At 35.2% G+C, this 21,365-nt stretch overlaps 1 protein-coding gene across 1 annotated transcript in view; it reads left to right on the top strand.

Annotated features, from left to right (window-relative positions):
• Positions 1 to 21,365, top strand: part of NEMF (nuclear export mediator factor) — a 56,327-nt gene that overhangs the window by 25,993 nt on the left and 8,969 nt on the right. Inside the window, 10 exon segments of the mRNA XM_042943111.1 lie at positions 2,246 to 2,349; positions 3,712 to 3,774; positions 9,650 to 9,762; positions 11,210 to 11,267; positions 11,681 to 11,739; positions 11,828 to 11,948; positions 13,337 to 13,616; positions 14,334 to 14,376; positions 14,525 to 14,574; positions 16,219 to 16,372. Coding sequence (XP_042799045.1) covers positions 2,246 to 2,349; positions 3,712 to 3,774; positions 9,650 to 9,762; positions 11,210 to 11,267; positions 11,681 to 11,739; positions 11,828 to 11,948; positions 13,337 to 13,616; positions 14,334 to 14,376; positions 14,525 to 14,574; positions 16,219 to 16,372 — 1,045 coding nt within the window.

Here is a 21,365-nt window from a genome sequence, read left to right as displayed (position 1 = left end):
AAAAAAAATTATTTTTTAATAAAAGATCACATACTTGTGCACTTGTGTCATTCTCCTTTTATTTCGGCCATTTTTTGCTTTATATATATGAGGCAGTATAAATACAAAGCTGTATGTCTTCCTGCAGAATTGAGCCTTTTATTAACTGTAATCAGATGTTCCTTTAACTTCTAACTTCTTTTTTCCCTTCTCTGTGAGATATTAAAACTACATCAACTTTCTTTTGGTTAGTGCTTGCATGATAAATCTTTTTCCATCATTCTATTTCAATCCTTTTATATCCTTATATTTTAATATTTTAAAGGAGTGTATATATCATTTTCCAGTCTGACAGTCTTTACATTTAATCTGGAGAATTGACTACATTTAATGCAATTTCTGATATATTTGGGTTTAAATCTATCCATTTTATTATTTGCTGTCTTTTTCTTTTTTTTTTTTTTGAGATTATTTATTTTGAGAGAGAGAGAGAGAGAGAGAGAGGTGGGGGGAGGGGCAGAGAGAGAGAGGGAGAGAGAATCCCAAGCAGGCTCCTTGCAGTAAGCATGTAACCAATGCAGGGCTCAAACTCCTGAACCATGAGATCATGACCTGAGCTGAAACCAAGAGTCTGACCCTTAATCGACTAAGCCACCCAGGCGCCCCTACTGTTTGCTTTCTATTTTGTTCTTTATTCTTTGTCTTTTTGCCTCCTCCTGATTTTTTTTTCCTGTTATGTTCTTTTACTAAAATAATTAGAAATACATCCGTACGTTTCTCATTGTCTTTGTACTTGTGCATTTATGTTGTTTTAGAAAAACCTCTCTACCATCAATAGAAGAATTGTTAAATAAGTATAGTACATCCATTCAACAATGAAGATGAGTTTTTTAAGATTTTAAGTAATGTTGGGGCGCCTGGGTGGTTGAGTTGGTTGAGCATCCGACTTCGGCTCAGGTCATGATCTTACAGTTTGTGGGTTCGAGCCCTGCATCAGGCTCTGTGCTGACAGCTTACTCAGAGCCTGCAGCCTGCTTTGGATTCTGTGTCTCCTCTGTCTCTCTCTGCCCCTCCCCGGCTCATGCTCTGTCTCTCAAAAATAAATAAATGTTAAAAAAAATTTTTTTTAAGAAAATAAAAAAAAAAATATTTTAAGTAATGTCTATACCCGGTGTGGAACTCGGACCCACAACCCCGAGATCAAGAGTCGCATGCTTCATCAACTGAGCCAGCTAGGTGCCCCAAGAAAACATTTTTAAGTGAAAAAAAGAAAGCAGTTTGCAGAATAGTGTGTGTTGTGTTTAAAAGAAAAGGTTTAGAATAAGCATTTTTTAAAGCTTTTATATGTATAAAGAAACTCTGGAGAGGGATATACAGAAAGCTAGTAACAGTGGACTTCTGTTTGATATTGGTAATGAGAACTGAAAGGGGATGCAGGATCTTAAACTATGCCTTTTTTGTCTGATTTAAAACATTTGTGAACCATGTATATGTATTAATAAAAAATCAGATGAGAAAACAGGAACACAATACTTGTGCTATTATATTTTGGGTGTTAAAAGGGAGTTTAATGCCAGTGCTTAATCTATCATTTTTAATCAGAAGTTTTTAAATTGTAGATTAAGTCAAAGAAATAGTCATATGTAATATAGAAAATATTTCTGTTCATCTCTATTTTGTCATTTTCTAAATGTCATACAAATATATACTCTTTACTTTTTATCATGATGGTATGTATTAATCATGAAAACCAAATTACTTTTTCTTTTGAGAAAAGTTAGTTTTATAGAGCAAAAATTACCTTTAGAAGTATAAAAGTATAAAGAATACCATATATGTAAGTATTCAGTTGATTCAGGACAGAGTGAGAAAACTTCTTTCTTACTTGTGGCCTCAAAAGTTAGCCAGTGCCCCACTGAAAGAAAACTAAACCTAGGGACCATGTGACATTGTATGTTGTTGCTTTGTGTAATTCATTGTTATGTTATCCTTGAGTTTAAGAGGGGACTATATGAGAGGGAGATAAGGAGAGAACATATTTTCAAACATAGAATTTAATTACTTCTAAGACTGTCATAAGAATATCCTTGGCCAGTTTGTATAAGATTTCAATAAAATTCAGTTTGATGCTTTAATAAATTAAACCATCAAGTTGTCTTAACCTACAAGGTAGGATAGTGTCTTGGAATTTTGTTTGCAAAAAGGATGTGAATTCAGGTGACTATAAAGCAAAAGAATGTTAACTTTTTTTCTTTCAATTTGGTAGGTTTGAGAAATTTCTGTGGTTCATTAGCTCAGAGAACTATTTAATTATAGGTGGAAGAGATCAGCAACAGAATGAAATAATTGTGAAAAGATACTTGACAACAGGTAGGTAAGATAAAAATTTAAAGAATTTTCTCATATAATTGGATCAATTATTTCAATATTAGATGTAAATTTTCATCTTCTATGACAGGTTTAATTGGTAGAAGGAGTTTATCTTGATGGTTTATGGTTTGTTGAATATGCATTTTGACACTTAATCTTCATTTTAAGTGAATATTCCTAAATTAGTAATGGTGAGCTAATCTGCAGTGTTGGACTTTTGATTCTCTTCTATATTATAACAAAATAGCTCTCAGTCCTCCAAAGTTAGTGTAGATCAAATTTTTAAAGACTTGTTTTTTTAGTGCGGAAGTTTGTAACTTTTTTTTCCATATTTAGAAAAAGAACTTAAGCCCTGTGGTGTATGTAAGTCTTCTCATTTATTTTTCTTTGCTGATAACAGCCACCTCGCTGTGGCTGAACCTTCACAGTGTGGGTATCAGAAACCAATAATCAGAACTAATCTGATATCCACTGCAGATCCCAGACCAGAAAAGAAAGCAGCAGGGATCATGGTATTCCATGGTGCTTAGGGCATGGTCTCTCTCTTCTGTAGCTTTGTTCTGAGCTCAGCTTGTGTTGGGGCAGTATGAGTTTTTCTCTTCTTTGAGTTTCAAATCCCAGACGAACTGTTGGGGCAAGCAATGGCTGCTCATTTTACTTGTTAGGAACTTTCCTTTTTCCTTAACAAAAGAGGAAAGATCTCACTCCTGCATTTGTTTGTTCATTTGTTTATTCATTGGTAGCACACACATAGAATACAACTCACAGTCCTCACTGTGGCTTACAAGCCTCCTGGCTTCTTTCCTTCTTCATTTCTTACCATTCTTCCCTTAGTCTGACCTCTTGACTGCTCATCATACATGTCAAATATCCATGGTCCTTAGGACCTTTACATTTGCTAGATGACTCATCTCTCACCCTCCAGCAAGCTAGCCTAGACTTGCTTACACGGTAACTCAGCAAGTTTCTGAGAGAAAGGGAGGAAGCACATAAGGCCTATTAAGACCTAGGTTGAGAACTGGCACTTGGTCACAGCTGCTGTATTCTGGCTAAGGCAGATCACAGGGCAGGTCCAGATTCGAGAGACTGGGAAGTGACTCCACTTGATGGGAGAAGCTTCAGGATCACAGAGCAAAGAGGTGTGGCTAACAAGGGAGAGAGGAACTGACCATTTTAGTAATCTGCCATATTACCATTGCTGTTTCCTCTAAGGAAGACTATGAGAGATCTCCTAGGCGTGGGAAATGGACTTTATGCCTTCTTATCCCCTTTGGATTCTGAACCCATTAAAACCATTAAGAAGAAAAAAAAGAAAAAAAAAAGGAACAGGACTTAAAGTATTATTTCTCATTTGTCTTTAAGGGGACATTTATGTACATGCTGATCTTCATGGAGCTACTAGCTGTGTAATTAAGAATCCAACAGGTAATATATTTCTCTTTATTATTCAAAACTTTATTTATTCTCTTTATTATTCCAAACTTTAATTCAAAACTTATTATATGACAAAATTTGTTAATAAAGTTAAAGGACACTTTATTATGATAAAAGGGTCAATTCATCAACATATTTATAACTATTATAAATATATGCGCACCCAACAACAGAGCCCTAGAATACCCTTGAAGCAAAGTCTGACAGAATCAAAGAGAGAAATAGTTCAGCAATAATAGTTCAGGACTTTAATACCTAACTTTAAGTCATGGATATAATAAATAATTAGATACAAGATTGACTAGGAAATAGAAGATATGAACAAATATTTAAGTTAACTAGACCTAATATAAATCTCTGATATCCTCACCTAACAACAGTAGGCTAATTCTCAAGTGCACCTAGTATGTTCTCCAGGCTAAACCATATGATAGTCTAGAAGACAAGTCTTAACAAGTTTAAAACTACTAAAATCATACAAAGTAAGTTTTCTGACCATAATGGAGTGAAATTAGAAATCACTACTAGAGGAAAATTTGGAAAATTCACAAATGTGTGGAAATTAAACAGCACAGTCATAAATAACCAGTGTCAAAGAGAAAATCATAGGGGGGTGTTAGAAAATACTTTGAGATGAGTGAAATGAAACACAGTATATCAAAATGATAGGAGATGCAATTAAAGCAGTGCTTAGAAGTTTATAGCTGTAATGTTTATAAAAAGAAATATTTCAAATCATTAACAAAACTGTAACATTAAGATCTAGAAAAAGAAAAGCATAGAACCCATAGTAAGGAACAAAAGGAATTAATAAAGATTAGAGTGGAAATAAATGCAACAGAATAGAAGAACAATAGAGAAGAGCAGTGAAACCAAACTTGTTTTTTTTAAAAAAGGTCAACAAAATTCATAAAACTTTTACTGGACTGACCAAAAAAAATAAGAGAAGATTCAAATTCCTAAAATTGGGAACACAAGAGGGGAAATTACTACCAACTTTGCAGAAATCAAGAAGATTAAAAGAAAAAGTGCCCTAGCTGCTTCTTACAAAACACCATTTTAGCAACGCTTGTGTAGTATTCAGGGTGGCGAATGTGCAGTAAGACAGCAGAATGAAGTCCTGTCATAAATGGTTTCTTTAAATGAAGAATGAACTTTTCACTGTGATAAACATTAGTCACATCTCTAGTCTGTGTCTGGAGCATTTATTAAATAACTTTAGAAGTTACATTTGCTGAGGGGGAAAAGGATTGTGAGGGCATGCTACCTACAGTTGTAGGGCAACAAATTAGATAACTTGGATGAGATGGACACATTCCTAGAAAGATACAAACTAGCTAAACTGACTCAAGGAGAAATAGAAAATCAAACCTATAACAAGTAAAAAGATTGAAATAGTAATTTAAAAAAATTAAAAAAAACAAAACCAAAAAACAACCTGCTCAGGCCCAGGTAGCTTCACTGGCAAATTCTACCAAACTTAAAGAAGATTGAACACCAGTGCTTCACAAACTCTTCCAAAAAATAGAAGAGATGGGAAAACTTCCTCCCTCATTCTCTAAGCCCAGTATTACCCTCATAACAAAATCAAAGATGTCACAAGAATTGAAAACTACAGGCCAGTGTTGCTTATGAACACGCACACAATTTCTCAACAAAATATTAGAAAACTGAATCCAGCAGCATATTAAAAGGATTGTACACTGTGACAAAGGGGTTTATTCCAGGAATGGTTGATTTAATGTATGAAAATTAATCAATGTATTGATAGTTGAAGGACAAAAACCACATGATCATCTCAATGATGCAGAAAAGGCTGTTGGCAATAATCCAACACATATTTGTGATAGAAACACTCAACAAACTAGGAATATGAGGGAACTCCTGAACTTGGTGAAGGATTTTTATGAAAAACCCAGAGCTAACATCATACTTGATGGTGAAAGACTGAAAATTTTCCCCTTAACATCCAGAACAAGACAAACATGTCTGTTGTTGTCCCTTTTTGTTTTTAAATTTTTAAAAATAATCTTTTGATGCTTATTATTTATTTTTGAGAGAGAGAGAGAGACAGCAAAAGTGGGGGAGGGGCAGAGAGAGCGAGACACAGAATCTGAAGCAGGCTCCAGGCTGAGCTGTCAGCACAGAGCCTGATGTGGGGCTCGAACTCAAGAACCATGAGATCTTGACCTGAGCTAAAGTCAAACACTTAATCTCCTGAGCCACCAGGTGCTCCTATCCTTGTTACTTCTATTCAACCTTGTATGGATGTTCTAAGTAGACAGGCAATAAAAAGAAATAAAAAATATCCACATTGGTAAAGACCAAGTAAAACTATTTCCATTTGCAGATGACATGATCTTATATATTTAAAACCTCAAGGAATTCCCCCAAAATTATTAGTTAATAACTTTACAAATGTTCAGGATACATTTGTATGATATATAAAAGTCAGTTGTATTTCTATGCACTCACAGTGAACGGTACTAAAGTAAACTAATAAAACATCCATTTATAATAGCATTAAAAAAATATGAATAAATTCACCAAAAAGAAGTTGCAAGATATATACCCCAAATATAAAAAACATCATTGAAAGAAATTAAAGAAGAGTTAAGTGGAAAGACTTTCAGTGTTTATGGATTGGAAGTCTTAATATTTTTCTGATGGCAGTACTTCCCATATTAGTCTCCAGATTTGATGTAATCTGTCAAAATTCCAGCTTCCTTTTTATTTTTTTTTTTAACAAAGATTGATGAGTTGATCCTAAATTTCACATGAAAATGCAAAGGACCCAGGTCAGCCAAATCATGTTTAAAATGAAGAACAAAGTTGGAGGACTCACACCTCTTGATTTCAAAACCTCCTGTAAAGCAGCAGTAATAAAGAGCAAGGTGTATGAGGAAGGACCGATAAATCATTGAAGCGAATTGAGAGTTCTCATTTATAGTCTGTAGAGTAGACTTTGCACAAGGGTATTAAAGCCATTCAATGGGGATAGATAGAATACTGTTTTCAAAAAGTGGTGCTTGGACTAATATCCATGTACAAAAGAATAAAGTTAGACCCCTGCTTCACACCATTTATTAAAATTAAATGCATCAAAGACGTAAGCTTAAAAGCTAATACTATAAAACTGTTATAGTAAGGCATAAATCTCATAATGAATCAGGAAGTCATTTCTTAGATAAGACATCAGAAGCATAAGTAACCAAAGAAAAACAGATTAATTAGACAAATCAAAATTAAAAACCTTAATTCAAAGACGCTATTAAGAAAATGAAAAGACGGTCGGGGGGGGTTGGAGAGTGGTGCCTGGGTGGCTCAGTGGTTAAGTGCCAGACTTCAGTTCGGGTCATTATCTCATGGTTCATGGGTTTGGGCCCCACATTGGGCTTTGTGCTGACAGATCAGAGCCTGGAGCCTGCTTCAGATTCTGTGTCTCCCTCTCTCTCCACCCCTCCCCCACTCACACTCTGTCTCTCTCTCTCTCGCTGGCGCTCTCTCTCTCTCTCGAAAATAAATAAACATTAAAAAAAAAAAAAAGGTGAAAAGACAACCCACAGAGTAAAATACTGGCAAGTCATTTATCTTTCTGCTAAGGAACCAGTATCCAAAGAACTCTTAAGACTCAACAACAGAAAGGGAAAAAAGTTTTTAAATGACAAACGATTCAAATAGATATTTTCCCAAATATACACGAATGGCCAGTGAGCACATAAGATCCTCAGTATCATTCATCATTAGGGAAATGCAAATCAAGACCACAAAGAGGTACCACTTCACACCCAGGAGAATAGTCGTAATAAAAAAAAATAGACAAAACATGGGGGAAGGTTGTAGTGATTGGAACCCTTATATGCTGCTGATGGGAATGGAAAATGATGTAGCCACTATGGAATAGAGTTGGCAGTTCCTATTGACCATAGGGGACACCTGGGTGACTCTGTTAAGCTTCCGACTTCAGCTCAGGTCATGATCTCACGGTCAGTGAGTTCAAGCACTGCATCGGGCTCTGTGCTGACAGCTCGGAGCCTGGAGCCTGCTTCGGATTCTGTGTCTCCCTCTCTCTTTGCTCCTCCCCCACTCATGCTGTGTCTCTCAAAAATGAATAAACGTTAAAAAAAAATTGTTTTTAATTAACCATAAAATTTGTCACCCAGCAGTTCGACTCCTAGTTATATAGACAAACTGACCACACTAAACTTGTTTGCAGATATTCCTAACAGCATTATTTATAATAGCCAAGAAATAGAAACAACCCATATGTTCATCAGTTGATAATAAACAAGTTGTATATCCATTCAATGGAATATTATTCAGTCTTGAAAAGAGATGAAGTACTGATAATTGCTGTAACAGGGATGAGCCTTGAAAACATTATGCTAGGTGAAAGAAGCCAGACATATATGATTCCATTGATATGAAATTCCAAAATTGGCAAATCCATAAACACAAAGTGTGTTAATGATTGTCAGGGGCTGGGAAAATGGAGAATGACTATTTATGGATATAGGATTTCTTTGAGGGATAATGAAAATGTTCTGGAATTAGTGGTAATGGTTATGTAGCTTTATGAATATACTAAAGACCATTGGATTATATACTTTAAAAGGGTGAATTTTATGGTACATGAATTACATCCCAATTAAAAAGTATTTGAAATCTAATTGTAGGGAGATATTAATATTCTCTTCATTTTGACAATTTAGGTGATTTATAGTAATTCTGGAAGAATTCAAACTTTGACTAGGCCTTTCTAGGTGATTCTTTCTGGAATAAAGTTAGAGTTATTGACATAAGTGATAAGGCATTTCTTCTCTGATTTGTTTTATTAGACTGTTTAAAAACCTGCTTTGTAAATATATATTTGTAATTGTTATTTTTTTATCTGGCATAAAATATGCCAGTATAGTTAACATACAGTGTTCTGTAAGTTTCAGGTATACAATAGTGATTCACCAATTCTGTGTATTACTCAGTGCTCATTAAGATAAATGTGTATTCTTAATCCCCTTCACCTATTTCACCCATCTCCCCACCCATCTCTCCTCTGGTAACCATCTGTTTGTTCTCTTTAGTTAAGAGTCTGTTTCTTGATGGACACTTTTTTTTTTTCCTTTTGTTCATTTGTTTCTTAAATTTCACATATGAGTAAAATTATATTGTATTTGTCTTTCTCTGACTTACTTTGCTTAGCAGTGTACTCTATAGATCCATCTATGTTGTTGCAAATGGCAAGATTTTATTCTTGTTTATGACTGAATAATATTTCATTGTGTGTGTGTGTGTGTGTGTGTGTGTACGCAACATCTTCTTTATCTGTTCATCGATTGATGGATGCTTGGGTTGCTTCCATAATTTGGCTGTTGTAAATAATATTGAGATAAACATAGGGGTGCATATATCCTTTTGAATTAGTGTTTTCGTATTCTTTGGGTAAATACGCAGTAGTACAATTATTGGATCATATGGTAGTTGTATTTTTAATTTTTTGAGCAACCTCCATACTTTTTTTCCACAGTGGCTGCACCAGTTTACATTCCCACCGACAGTATACAAGGGTTCCTTTTTTTCCACATCCTTGCCAACACTTGTTGCTTCTTGTGTTTTTGATTTTAGCCATTCTGACAGGTGTGAGGTGATAGTACATTGTGGTTTTTGATTTACATTTCCCTGAATGTGAGTGATGTTGTAAATATATTGTTAATAAAAATCGTAACTTCATGTAATATGAAATTAAAATGTGGTATCAGTATTTAAGATGTAAGAGGATCAAATCCATCATGTTGCATGTGATTTTCAGGTCTTGCTGTATAGAAACTCTGTACTTGGGTACTGAAGCATTGTGGTGTTTATATCACAGGAGAACCCATTCCGCCTCGGACCTTGACTGAAGCTGGCACAATGGCACTTTGCTACAGTGCTGCCTGGGATGCACGAGTTATCACTAGTGCTTGGTGGGTGTACCATCATCAGGTAATAAGGGCTGTGGTCCTTTTTCTTAATTTATTAAGAGCTATTGTGTACCAAATTTTGAGGGTATAGAAGTCAACAAGGCAAAGTACCTACTTTGATTGAGGTGACATTTTGGTGGTGGAGAAAAACACATGCATGATGTCTGGTAACAAGTGCTGTGACGTTTTTTCTTTAAAGCAGAGTAGTCACTAAAGAGTGATTGGGGCTACCATTTTGAAAGTAGTGTCAGGGAAGGCCTTTCTAGGAAAGTAAGATTTGAGCAGACACCTAAAGGAAGAGAATGATTTATGCAGTTATATAAGATGAAGAGTGTTCCTCTTCATCTTTGTTGGAATTTTCTGATCCCTCTTTGGCCCTTCCTGAAAAATAGTTATATCCAGTGTTTTTTATTCATTTGGCTTTAGTAATTGTCCTTCTTTGTTGTTATTGCTGTTACTTGATACTTCACTCCATTTATGACTTCATTTTCTGTTTCACATTTTCAGTAATTGCAATTGATAATGATATATTACAGGGTCTTACAGCTATACAGCAAGATAAAGAATTCATTACTATTATCCTCCCTTAGGTTCATCTTGTATCTATTTATAGTCATTTTCTGCTTATGCTATGATACTGTGTTTTCAGGAAATTAATGTCATTTCTGGTATTATATTTTCTGCCTGTTATAAAAGTGGTTTTAATTCTTTCATTGAACAGGTTTTTTAATGGTGAAATTAGTGTGCTTTTAATCCCTCCAAAAACTATGACAAAGGTACTCTCACACTTGGGGGTTTCGCAGATAGCATACAGTTTTTAAATACATCATTTTATTTCCTAAAATGAAAGGTTATTTTACTACCCCCAAAACAGTATCTTAGGAAAGGACTTTATTTAATAAATATAGTTTGTTTTTTTAATTTTTTTGTTTATTTTTGAGAGAGAGAGAGAGAGAGAGTGCATGCGCACACATGTGGGGGAGGGGCAGAGAAAGAGACAGAATCTGAGGCAGGTTCCAGACTCTGAGCTGTCAGCACAGAGCCTGATGCAGGACTCAAACTCACAAACCATGAGATCATGACCTGAGCCGAAGTCAAGTGCTTAATCGACTGAGCCACCCAGGCAGGCGCCCCAGTATAGTTTTATTTTAGTAAATATAGTTTTATTAAACTTTTCTTATTTTTCCTATTATATCTCAAACCAGAGGAAATGTGTGAACAAGTTCTGCCTCTAATCCATGGCATTTGAAAATTATTGATGTAGTATATCCTTCATTATTTCTTTTCTTTGTTACTGCCAATGGTATATCTGTCTTTGAAGAGATATTTCAGTATTGAGAATTTTTACTAAATCATAAACTTTTCAGGAGATAGTGCTATTTACTTAAATATGACTTTACTTTCTTGAGTGAAAAATTTAAAAACACGTGTCTTAAGACAACAGTATGATGTGGTATTGTGTTCCTCAGGTGTCTAAAACAGCACCAACTGGAGAATATTTGACAACAGGAAGCTTCATGATACGAGGTAATGATTATGGAGACCGGTTTGAGGACCATTACTTACTAATATTTTCAGAACAGAAATTATTCTGATTTCATATATGAAATCTATTATGAAATAAGGAAAATTTTGTGCTGCTGTGGCAGATTTAGCATTTGTTATGTCATCTCCATAGATATTTTTCTTGATGAGGATGTGCTTTCATATAACATGCCCTTTTTTTCTAAAAGATTATTCAGGGATTGACTAACCCAAAGATGATAGCAAGCATTCATATTTTTTCTTTCTTAATTCCTGTTCCTATACATAATGCCAAATTCTGTGTTCCTTCATGACAGAGAAAAGACCAAATAAATGTGACCATTGGTGTCAGATAATTTGTAAGCATAAAATGGAAAAAGACAATTTTTAACATTTATGTTTATTATCTTTTATAGGAAAGAAGAATTTCCTTCCTCCCTCGTATCTAATGATGGGGTTTAGTTTCCTCTTTAAGGTATCCTTCAGCTTCTTTGTTAATGTTTTTTTAAATTTTCTTTAGTCTTACCTAAAGTTTCATCAGTGAAAAATAACTATTTCCATAGGTAGATGAGTCTTGTATTTGGAGACATCGGGGTGAAAGAAAAGTCAGAGTGCAGGATGAAGACATGGAAACATTGGCAAGTTGCACACGTGAACTCATATCAGAAGAAATGGAACAACTAGGTAGTTTACAGATTTTAATAAAGTAGCTTATAGTGTTACCTTTTGTCTAGTTTTGCTTCTGAATTCTTAGAAGATCATATCTACTTTGGGATAATTAAAATTTCAAAAATACAGTTGCTGTCAATTTTACTGAATTTTGTGTTTGGAAATGTTAAACATACTTGTTCTAATGAATTATAAAGTATTTAATTGGACCATAACTACTATATAAACAAATGTAGTAAAACTTCAGTATTTAATGGGTCATATGTAAATGTGTTCAGCAAAGATAGACTCAGGTATTTGTGAATGAGCATTTACTTTTGGATTTAATAATTAGAACTTATACAGAGATGAATTTATAATAAGTAGAATTTCTCATGTGAGACTTTGGCTTGATGTAATAATACATTTGCTTCAAGTAGAGAGCAACTGTGGTTGCTGGAATAAATTTACTCACCTACCTGAAGGAATAGGGAAAGTATGCCCACTGTTTTACTTTTACAGTTATTCTTTTTCCTAGGGTCATTCTTCTTTAGGAGTAATATTGTGGCTTCATTTATGACTACTGTTGTATCACAAGATTTTATTTCTTTGAATTTTCACAATGTTTCTGACACTGTACAAAGTTCTTTACGTTATTTTTATTTTATTTTATTTTTTTGTTTAACATTTATTCGTTTTTGAAAGGCAGAGAGAGACAGAGTGCGAATGGGGGAGGGGCAGAGAGAGAGGGAGACACAGAAGCAGGCTCCAGGCTTCGAGCTATCAGCACAGAGCCCAACGTGGGGCTCGAACTCACGGACTGCAAGATCATGACCTGAGCCGAAGTCGGCCACTTAACCGACTGAGCCACCCAGGCGCCCCTATTTACATTATTTTTAACTGAATTCTCACAACCGTCTTTGTCAGATGGTGATGGCATCTCCTTTTATTAGGGAGCCAATTAGATAATATTATTACTAGACAGTGTTTCTTTTGGAAAGGTATGAATACCTTCTGTGTGCCAATTATATTGCATGTATTGTCTCATTTCACTTCTCATGTGCAAATTACAATAACAGCAGTAGAATTTATGGAATTACTTTTCCTGTCCTCCTCTTTGGAAATACCTAACCAAGACAAGTTAAAGTTTTCGTTGTAGAAATGATTGCATTGTCCAAGATATTTATTGTGGTAAAGTATTTCGGAGAGCATTTATTCCAACCAGTTCATGATACAAGAGAATCCTTTTTTGTCTGAGTACCCTTTGGGGATGTGATCAGGCTTTTTTTTTTTTTTTTTTTTTTGGTGATGTCTTGGAGACACAGGGAATCAACAGAATATTATTGTTTTTGAAGTTTTCAAGGTAATCCTCTAGTTTTGTTATGGTGATAGCACTCTGACTTTTCTTAATGATGATTCTACAGACGGAGGTGACAGTAGCAGTGACGAAGATAAAGAGGAATCACACGAAACTCCTGTGGAAGTGGAGCTTATGAGTCAGGTTGACCAGGAGGATATCACTATTCACAGTGGTGGAGATGAGCTAAATGATGAAATAATTCAGGAAGAGAGCTCGGAAGATGAAGGAGAATCTGAAGAAGTGGTAAAAGATCAGGAACCTATTGCTGAAATGATGGATGAAGGCGAAGACACATTAAATTATCCTGACACTACCATTGATTTGTCCCACCTTCAATCTCAAAGGTAATTAAAACCTATTATAGCTGGGAATGATGGAAGAGTTAATCCTTACAAAGATAATAACATGATTGACTTCAGTACTTTTACCATCCATTGTCCTACAGTCTTATTATCTTTTTACTGTTTGATTGGGGGGCTAGATCTCTGTAAAGAAATTTCGAGGACCCAGTGTAGAAAAATACAGTAAATATGAAAATGGTCAAAATAGAAACAAGTAAATGAATATAAATGCTAATAATGTAAGAGAGGCAGTTCCATTAAAAAAAAAATAGGTGTTTTAATCTTTAATGTCTTATTGATCACCAGGTAAACAATAACATAGTTCTGAAAGCTCTATCACTGGAATAATTAGGAACACCTTAGGAGTCTGACCAGAATTGGGTCTTAGGGGGTGTCATAGGGTAACTTACTCTGTGTCTCAGCTTAAGTTTCATTCTCTGTGAAAATGGAATGTTACTCCTTTCATTGGGTTTTGGTGAAGATTATTTGTATATAAAGCATCTGGCAGTGCCTGGGACATAGTAAGTGTTTAATACATGTCTGCTATTTAAGAATATATTTAGAAGTGTGAGATGAGCAATTTGATTATGTTTTTTAAAATTTTGTCAATGTTGAAAGTTTGTAGGATTGCCAGTAATTAAGCGTATGATACGGGAATGTTTGCAGACTTTAAATGAATGCCATTTACAACCTAGTAGATGCCTCGTTCTGTTTTCATAGGTCCCTCCAGAAATTGGCTTCAAAAGAAGAATCTTCTAGTATGGTAAGCTGTTTTCAAAGTTCTATGAAGAACATCATGTTCTTCTCAATGAGTAATTTTGTACTTTTTAATTTTACTTTCTGAAAAATTAATAGTAGTGATGTTATTGTTTGTATTTGCTTGTGTTTTTTTTTTGTTTTAATTTTAATAGAGTGACAGTAAATTACAGAGCCGGAGACATTTGTCAGCCAAGGAAAGAAGGTAAACATATTTGTGTTATCTAACTGAAAAGCATATAATTTTTTTTCTTACTGACAGTTCAGTTATGACAGATCACTTGGCTATTCCAAAGACTTCCCTTGTTAAAATTACCAAGATTTAGCATAAACCTTGTTTAGTTCTTAATATTCAGCTCTCATAGGTTTTTCTGTTTTAGAGCCCTGATCTGTCACTACAATCAGTGAGATAGGTAAAGTAACGTGAGTGAGACCCTTTGTTACATAAATATATGCAATAGCGATTGCAGTGCATTAAATTGACTGGTTCTAGGATAATATTGACAGGAATACTTGAAAATAACTAGGAAAGTTTTATTTAATAAAAAGACTTTTTTTCTTTCTTTCTTTCTTTTTTTTTTTAACATAGCAGGCCTCGGAAGGCAAATAGAAAGGGGAAAGCAGAAGGAAAGAGACAACTACAGGGTAAAAGAAAAAAACCCACTATAGGGCTAAAAAAAAGAAAAAAAAGAAAAGAAAAGGGCTATACAGCTAGTAAAGCACCCTAGAGACCCTAGGGTGGAGTGGACAGTAGGCCTTTTTGTTTTACGAAGGTAGTCATGAAACAGTTTCAGTGATCTCTCTGAGGACATGGCACTATGCTAGATACTGAGTATACAAAGAGGTAAAATATAAAATGTGTGCCTTCGAGAAGTTTTTGAGTCCTGGATCAGGAAAGAGCCATATGGTAGGGATACAGTAGTTCAGGGGTGAGAAATTGCTATGAGTTCAGGTGTTTTGGGAAATACCATCATAAGTATACGTTAAAGATGTGTTAGAACTTATTTAGGTAAATGAAGATAAGATGGTCAGAGATTCAGAAGAAAATAAGCATGAACAGAACAGGGCATGGAATTGGAAATATTACACATAGTGCTTTGGGGAAATGATAGACTGAGGTGAAAGGAGCAAAAAGTTCATGTTTGTGAACTGGTAGATGGTAAGATTGGCAAAGTGAATTTGGACCAAAAGTGGAGAAGTTATTAGAATGATAAATTAAGGATTTTTGGACTTTCTCCTGAAAGTGATGAGCACTTTTGGGAGACTTTAAATGGGAATGTGATATAGGTAGGAAGACTAGAAGTTCACATAGAGCAGATTACGGGGAAACACTGGAGGAAGGTCTAGGTAGGAAGTGATGAGGACCTGGACTAGACAGTGGCAGTGGGGATAAAAAGATTGCACATGAAAAATAGCATAGTAATAGAATTTCCCCTTCCTTTTTAATCTGCATATTTTTATACAATTATTTATTCAACTAACCTGGCAACAGATATTTTATTGAATATTTAAGATCAGTCAAGGCCATGCTGACTTAAGACTGCAGATCCCAGTGCCTGGTCATTAAGGTGTGGAGGGACTGAATGTGGCTACTGAGTAAGGATAAGTAAAGGGTGTAACGGTGTATTAAGCCTGGCTGACAGAATGATAAATCCATGAACAAAAAATTTTCAACTTTTTCCAGTGTGATGATTTGTGCTTCTTTTATAGTGTAGCCTGGTGGTTATGAAGTTAAGCAGGAGCCATGATCTTTTACATATTGTACATGTTCTCCTTCCCCTGTACTATTTTAAGGCACTAAAGATTTGAAATTCAAAGAATTAGATGTTCCCATTTCATTTATGTTTAGGGAAATGAAGAAGAAAAAGCTTCCAAGTGACTCAGGGGATTTAGAAGTGATAGAGGTAAAGGACAAAGAAAAAGAAAATGCTCTACACATTGAAACTCATCAGAACACAAGCAAAAGTGTCCCAGCTGTGCAGCCAATGAAGCGAGGACAAAAGGTAATAAAACTTGGGAGTGAACTGTTAAACTTAGTACTCCTTGGCTCACAAATGAAGTTATGAGGCTCTTAATTTTTTAAAGTTTAAGCGAAACAAAAGATGTAGGCAAAAAAATAATCCTATGTGAGTTTCTTTGAAAATTAGTTAAAAAGAGACAAGGTTTGGGAACATGGAGATCACTGTTCTATGTTCCTTGAAGATCATCTAGATACAAGCTCTCATTTTATGTAGAAGAAGAATTAGAAGATTGTGATTTGCTAGTGACACTCTGCTAGTAACAGCTGGTGCTGGTCGTTAGTGATATTTAGTGATATTTGTTTTTTTCAAATATTAATGAGATTTTGGTTAGAGGTCCTATATTTCTTATTAAAGGTGGATAATGAAGGAAGAGATAGTAGATACAGAATATACTTTAAAAAATGCTGTAGCAGTGTAAAAAGAGGAAATTGTGAGCTAATATGTATCCATTTATCACTATAAAAATTAAATTCCTTTGAAATCTTAATAAAGGTCATGTTTTATGATTTTCCCTCCATCCATAGTGGTCACAATTTCCTGGATTTTTTTTCCAATGGACCTCAAAAAAATAAAGGGACGTGCTGAGCATATGGAAGAGAAGAATATAATTCTCCTCATATTAATAGGTACATTCAGGGGCACCTGGGTGGCTCAGTCGGTTAAGCCACCGACTCTCAATTTGGCTCAGGTCACGATCTCATGGTTTGTGAGTTCGAGCTCACATTGGGTTCTGCACTATGACAGTGTGGAGCCTGCTTGGGATACTCTCTCCCTCTCTTTCTCTTTGCCTACCGTGCATGCTCTCTCAAAGTAAATAAACTTGTACATTCAACATGACTTTAATCACAGTTGAGATTTTAATTTACTTGATAAAATAATTCTAAAGTTCATTTCAAAGAATAAATATTAGAGAGTTGCTAAGGAAATCTTGAAAAAGAAGATTGAGGAGGGATTTCCCTACTAGGTAGTAAAACATTTCATGTTAGAACTATTAAAACAGTATGGTATTAACATAGAAAAAGCCAAATACAAAAAGTGAAACTGAATAAAATCTAGACATAGGACATTAACTGTAATATTTAAACATTTAGTATGTGATAAAATACTATTACAGATTACTGGGGAAAGTGTCAAATACTCAAAATTAGTGGTTAGTCATGTTAAAAAAAAAATAATTCCAGGTGACAAAAAGAACCATTTATAAAATGGAAAGACCGATGGCAAATGTGAAAAAAAAAAAAAGTGATAAAAGGAATTTCCACCCATCAAATTAATAGAAAATGTGTATTCAGTCATTCAGTAAATGTTTGAGTGCACACCATGGGAATTCCCATCAAGAGTCCTAACAATGTATTGACCCTTTGACTCAGCAATTCTACCTTTAGGAATTTATCCTAAAAAAACCATGTGCATGCACTAGCATAAGGATATTCATCAGGTTGATATTTGTAATTGCAAAAAACAAACCAAAAATTGAAAAAAATCTTAAATGCCCAACAACATAAAATAACATGGTGCTTTCATACAATGAAATATTCTGCAGATAAAATTCCAAGGCAAATCCTGAGGATCTTTATTAAAAGACATTGAAGTTTTAGATAATTTTGTGGAGAACTTTCATCTTTACCACATTGAGTTTACCTGTCCATGAATGTGACTATAGTCTTGTAAGAATATTTTATAGTCTTCAGTAAAGATATATTTTCCCATAGAGTTTTATACATCTTATCTGTTCCTGCTTATAATTTTTCTTTTTGTTAATGGTATATTTTTAAAACTTTCACTTCCTATCATTACTGGTTTGTGGGGAGATGATTTTCTTACATTGATTTAGTATTAGGTAATCTTATTGTACATTTTAGTATTCCATTTGTAGGCAGCATTAGTGTCTCCAAATAATGGCTTTTCTTCTAATCGTAATATCTATTACTTCTGTTCTTTGCATTGGCTCAAACATTAGTACAGTGTTGCATAGAAGTAATAATAGTGTGTATCTTTGTTAATTATACATTAAAGGGACTGTTGCTAAGATTTTTATCATTGTGGGATGTTTCCTGGGAGTTGTTGGTTGGTAGATAGCCTTTATGAGGGGTTATTTTTAATAAGATTAAATTTATTGAATGCCTTTGCTGCATTTTTCTTTTACTTCCTTATGCTTTTTCTTCCCTTAGTTAATGTGGTAAATTACTTAAGAAAATCGATTAAATTGGCCTCTGATTTTTCATACTGCCCTTGGGGTTTTGCTATCTAGGTTATACCAGTTTCATAAAATAAGTTTGGAAGGTTTTCCTTTTTCTGCTCTCTAGAACTTTGTATAAAATGGAGATCGTTCCTTGAAATGTGATAGATAGTGTTTGCTTATAACTGGACCTGGTATTTTGGCAGTTTGTGGGTAGGTTTTTAAGTATAGTAAAACCTTGGTTTGTGAGCATTATCGGTTCTGGAAACATGCTTGTTATCCAAAGCACTTTGTAATCAGGAAATTTGTGATCATGTGACATTCAGTGTCACATAATACTCGTGTTGCAAGACATCGCTCATTTATCAAGTTAAAATTTATTAGAAATGTTTGCTTGGCTTGTGGAACACATGCAAAACAGGTTACTTGCAATGCAAGGTTTTACTTTTACTTTGTACCAGCTACCCTGCTAGGTACTGCACATTCAGTGGTAAACAAGAAAGACCAAATTTCTGCCTTTGTTATACAAAATACCAATTTTGGGAAGAAGTCACGTACACGAAGATCATATTGTTCATCCCCCTCTCTTGGTTTCTGTACTTTACTTTTGGCTCTTTACTTTTTTTTTTTTTTAATTTTTTTTAATGTTTATTTATTTTTGAGACAGAGACAGAGCATGAACAGGGGAGGGGCAGAGAGAGAGGGAGACACAGAATCGGAAGCAGGCTCCAGGCTCTGAGCCATCAACCCAGAGCCCGACGCGGGGCTCGAACTCACGGACCGCGAGATTGTGACCTGAGCTGAAGTCGGACGCTTAACCGACTGAGCCACCCAGGCGCCCCTACTTTTTTTTTTTTAAATTTACATCCAAATTAGTTAGCATATAGTGCGACAATGATTTCAGGAGTAGATTCCTTAGTGCCCCTTATCCATTTAGCCCACCCACCCCCACAACCCGTCCTGTAACCCTCAGTTTGTTCTCTACATTTATGAGTCTCTTCTGTTTTGTGCCCCCTCCTTTTTTTTATATTTGTTTCCCTTCCCATATGTTCATCTGTTTTGTCTCTTAGAGTCCTCAGATGAGTGAAGTCATATGATTTTTGTCTTTCTCTAATTTCACTTAGCATAATACCCTCCAGTTCCATCCACGTAGTTGCAAATGGCAAGACTTCATTCTTTTTGATTGCTGAGTAATACTCCATTGTATATATATATACCACATTTTCTTTATCCATTCATCCATCGATGGACATTTGGGCTCTTTCCATACTTTGGCTATTGTTGATAGTGCTGCTATAAACATGGGGGTGCATGTGTCCCTTCGAAACAGCACACCTGTATCCCTTGGATAAATGCCTACTAGTGCAATTGCTGGGTCGTAGGGTAGTTCTATTTTTAGTTTTTTGAGGAACCTCCATACTGTTTTCCAGAGAGGCTGCACCAGTAACTTGTTCTGTGAGTGTTTCACAAGAGCAGCACACATTTCTAATAAATTTTAGCTAATGATAAATGAGCAATATCTTGGAATACAAGTAGTATGTGACGCTGGATCACAATGGAGCCAATGGTTCTTGAAATTCACTTTGATATACAAGTGCTTAGACATTAAAAAAAGGAGGGGGGGTGCACCTGGGTGGCTCAGTTGGCTAAGCGGCCTTCTTCGGCTCAGGTCACGATCCCATGGTCTGAGTTCGAGCCCTGTGTCGGGCTCTGTGATGACAGCTCAGACCCTGGAGCCTGCTTTGGATTCTGTGTCTCTCTCTCTCTGCCCCTCCCTGCTTGCACTCTCTCAAAAATAAATAAAACATTAAAACAAAAAGAATATACAAGTGCTTAGGACTATAAGCATGTATATGGAACAGATTAGGCTCTGAAACCAAAGTTGTACTGTATATGCTAATTAAATTTTCTCCAGTGATGATAGGTCCATTCAGTTTTGTTTCTTCAAAGTTGAGTTTCCTAACTTCTGTTTTCCAAACTGTTCTTTTCATTGGGTTTTCCATTTCTTGGTTCAGTTTCATGATAATATTGTTCATTTTACTGTCAGGTTAAAAAGAAATTTTTTTTTAATGCTTTTACTTTTTTTGAGAGAGAGTGCAAGTGGGCAGGGGCAGAGAGAGAGGGAGACACAGAATCTGAAGCAGGCTCCAGGCTCTAAGCTGTCAGCACAGAGCCACGAACCGTGAGATCATGACCTGAGCTGAAGTCGGACGCTCAATAGACTGAGCCATCCAGGCGCCCCTTTCAAGGTTGTTTTTGTTTTGAGGCATAATGTACATATAGTAAAATGCACAAATCTAGACTGTTTAGATCAGTGAATTTTTAAACACACATGTATCTGTGAAGCCACCATCATGTGATACTTAAATGTTTCCAGTACTCACTCTTCCAGAAAGCCCACACTTGTGCCTAATTAGTATTCCCACCAAAAAAAAAAATCTTAATCGCTGTTGTGTATAGCTAAGAGTCGAATGCTGATTTATAGCATTCATGTTGTGTTTGGCTTTAGTAGAGAACTACCAGTTTTCTGGAGTACTTCACCAATTTCCTCTCAAGCAGAATATCCGAATTATAATTGTTCTGCATTGTAACATTTGGTATCGTCAGGGGTCTTTTGGTCATTCAAGCATGTATATACCACAGTCTTATTCTGGCTTTAATTTGTATGACCCTGAATACTAATGATATTGAACACTTTTTCATGTTTACTAGACATCTGTCCTCTTTTTGAAGTGCCCAGTTGTAAAAATTAGGTTGTCCAGCTTTGTCATTAATGTATATGAGTTCTTTGAAATT

The sequence above is a fragment of the Panthera leo genome, chromosome B3, assembly GCF_018350215.1.
Source record: "Panthera leo isolate Ple1 chromosome B3, P.leo_Ple1_pat1.1, whole genome shotgun sequence".
In the NCBI taxonomy this organism is placed as follows: domain Eukaryota; kingdom Metazoa; phylum Chordata; class Mammalia; order Carnivora; family Felidae; genus Panthera; species Panthera leo.
The sequence above is the reverse complement of the archived record's forward strand: the minus strand, read 5'-3'. Positions and strand labels throughout refer to the sequence as shown.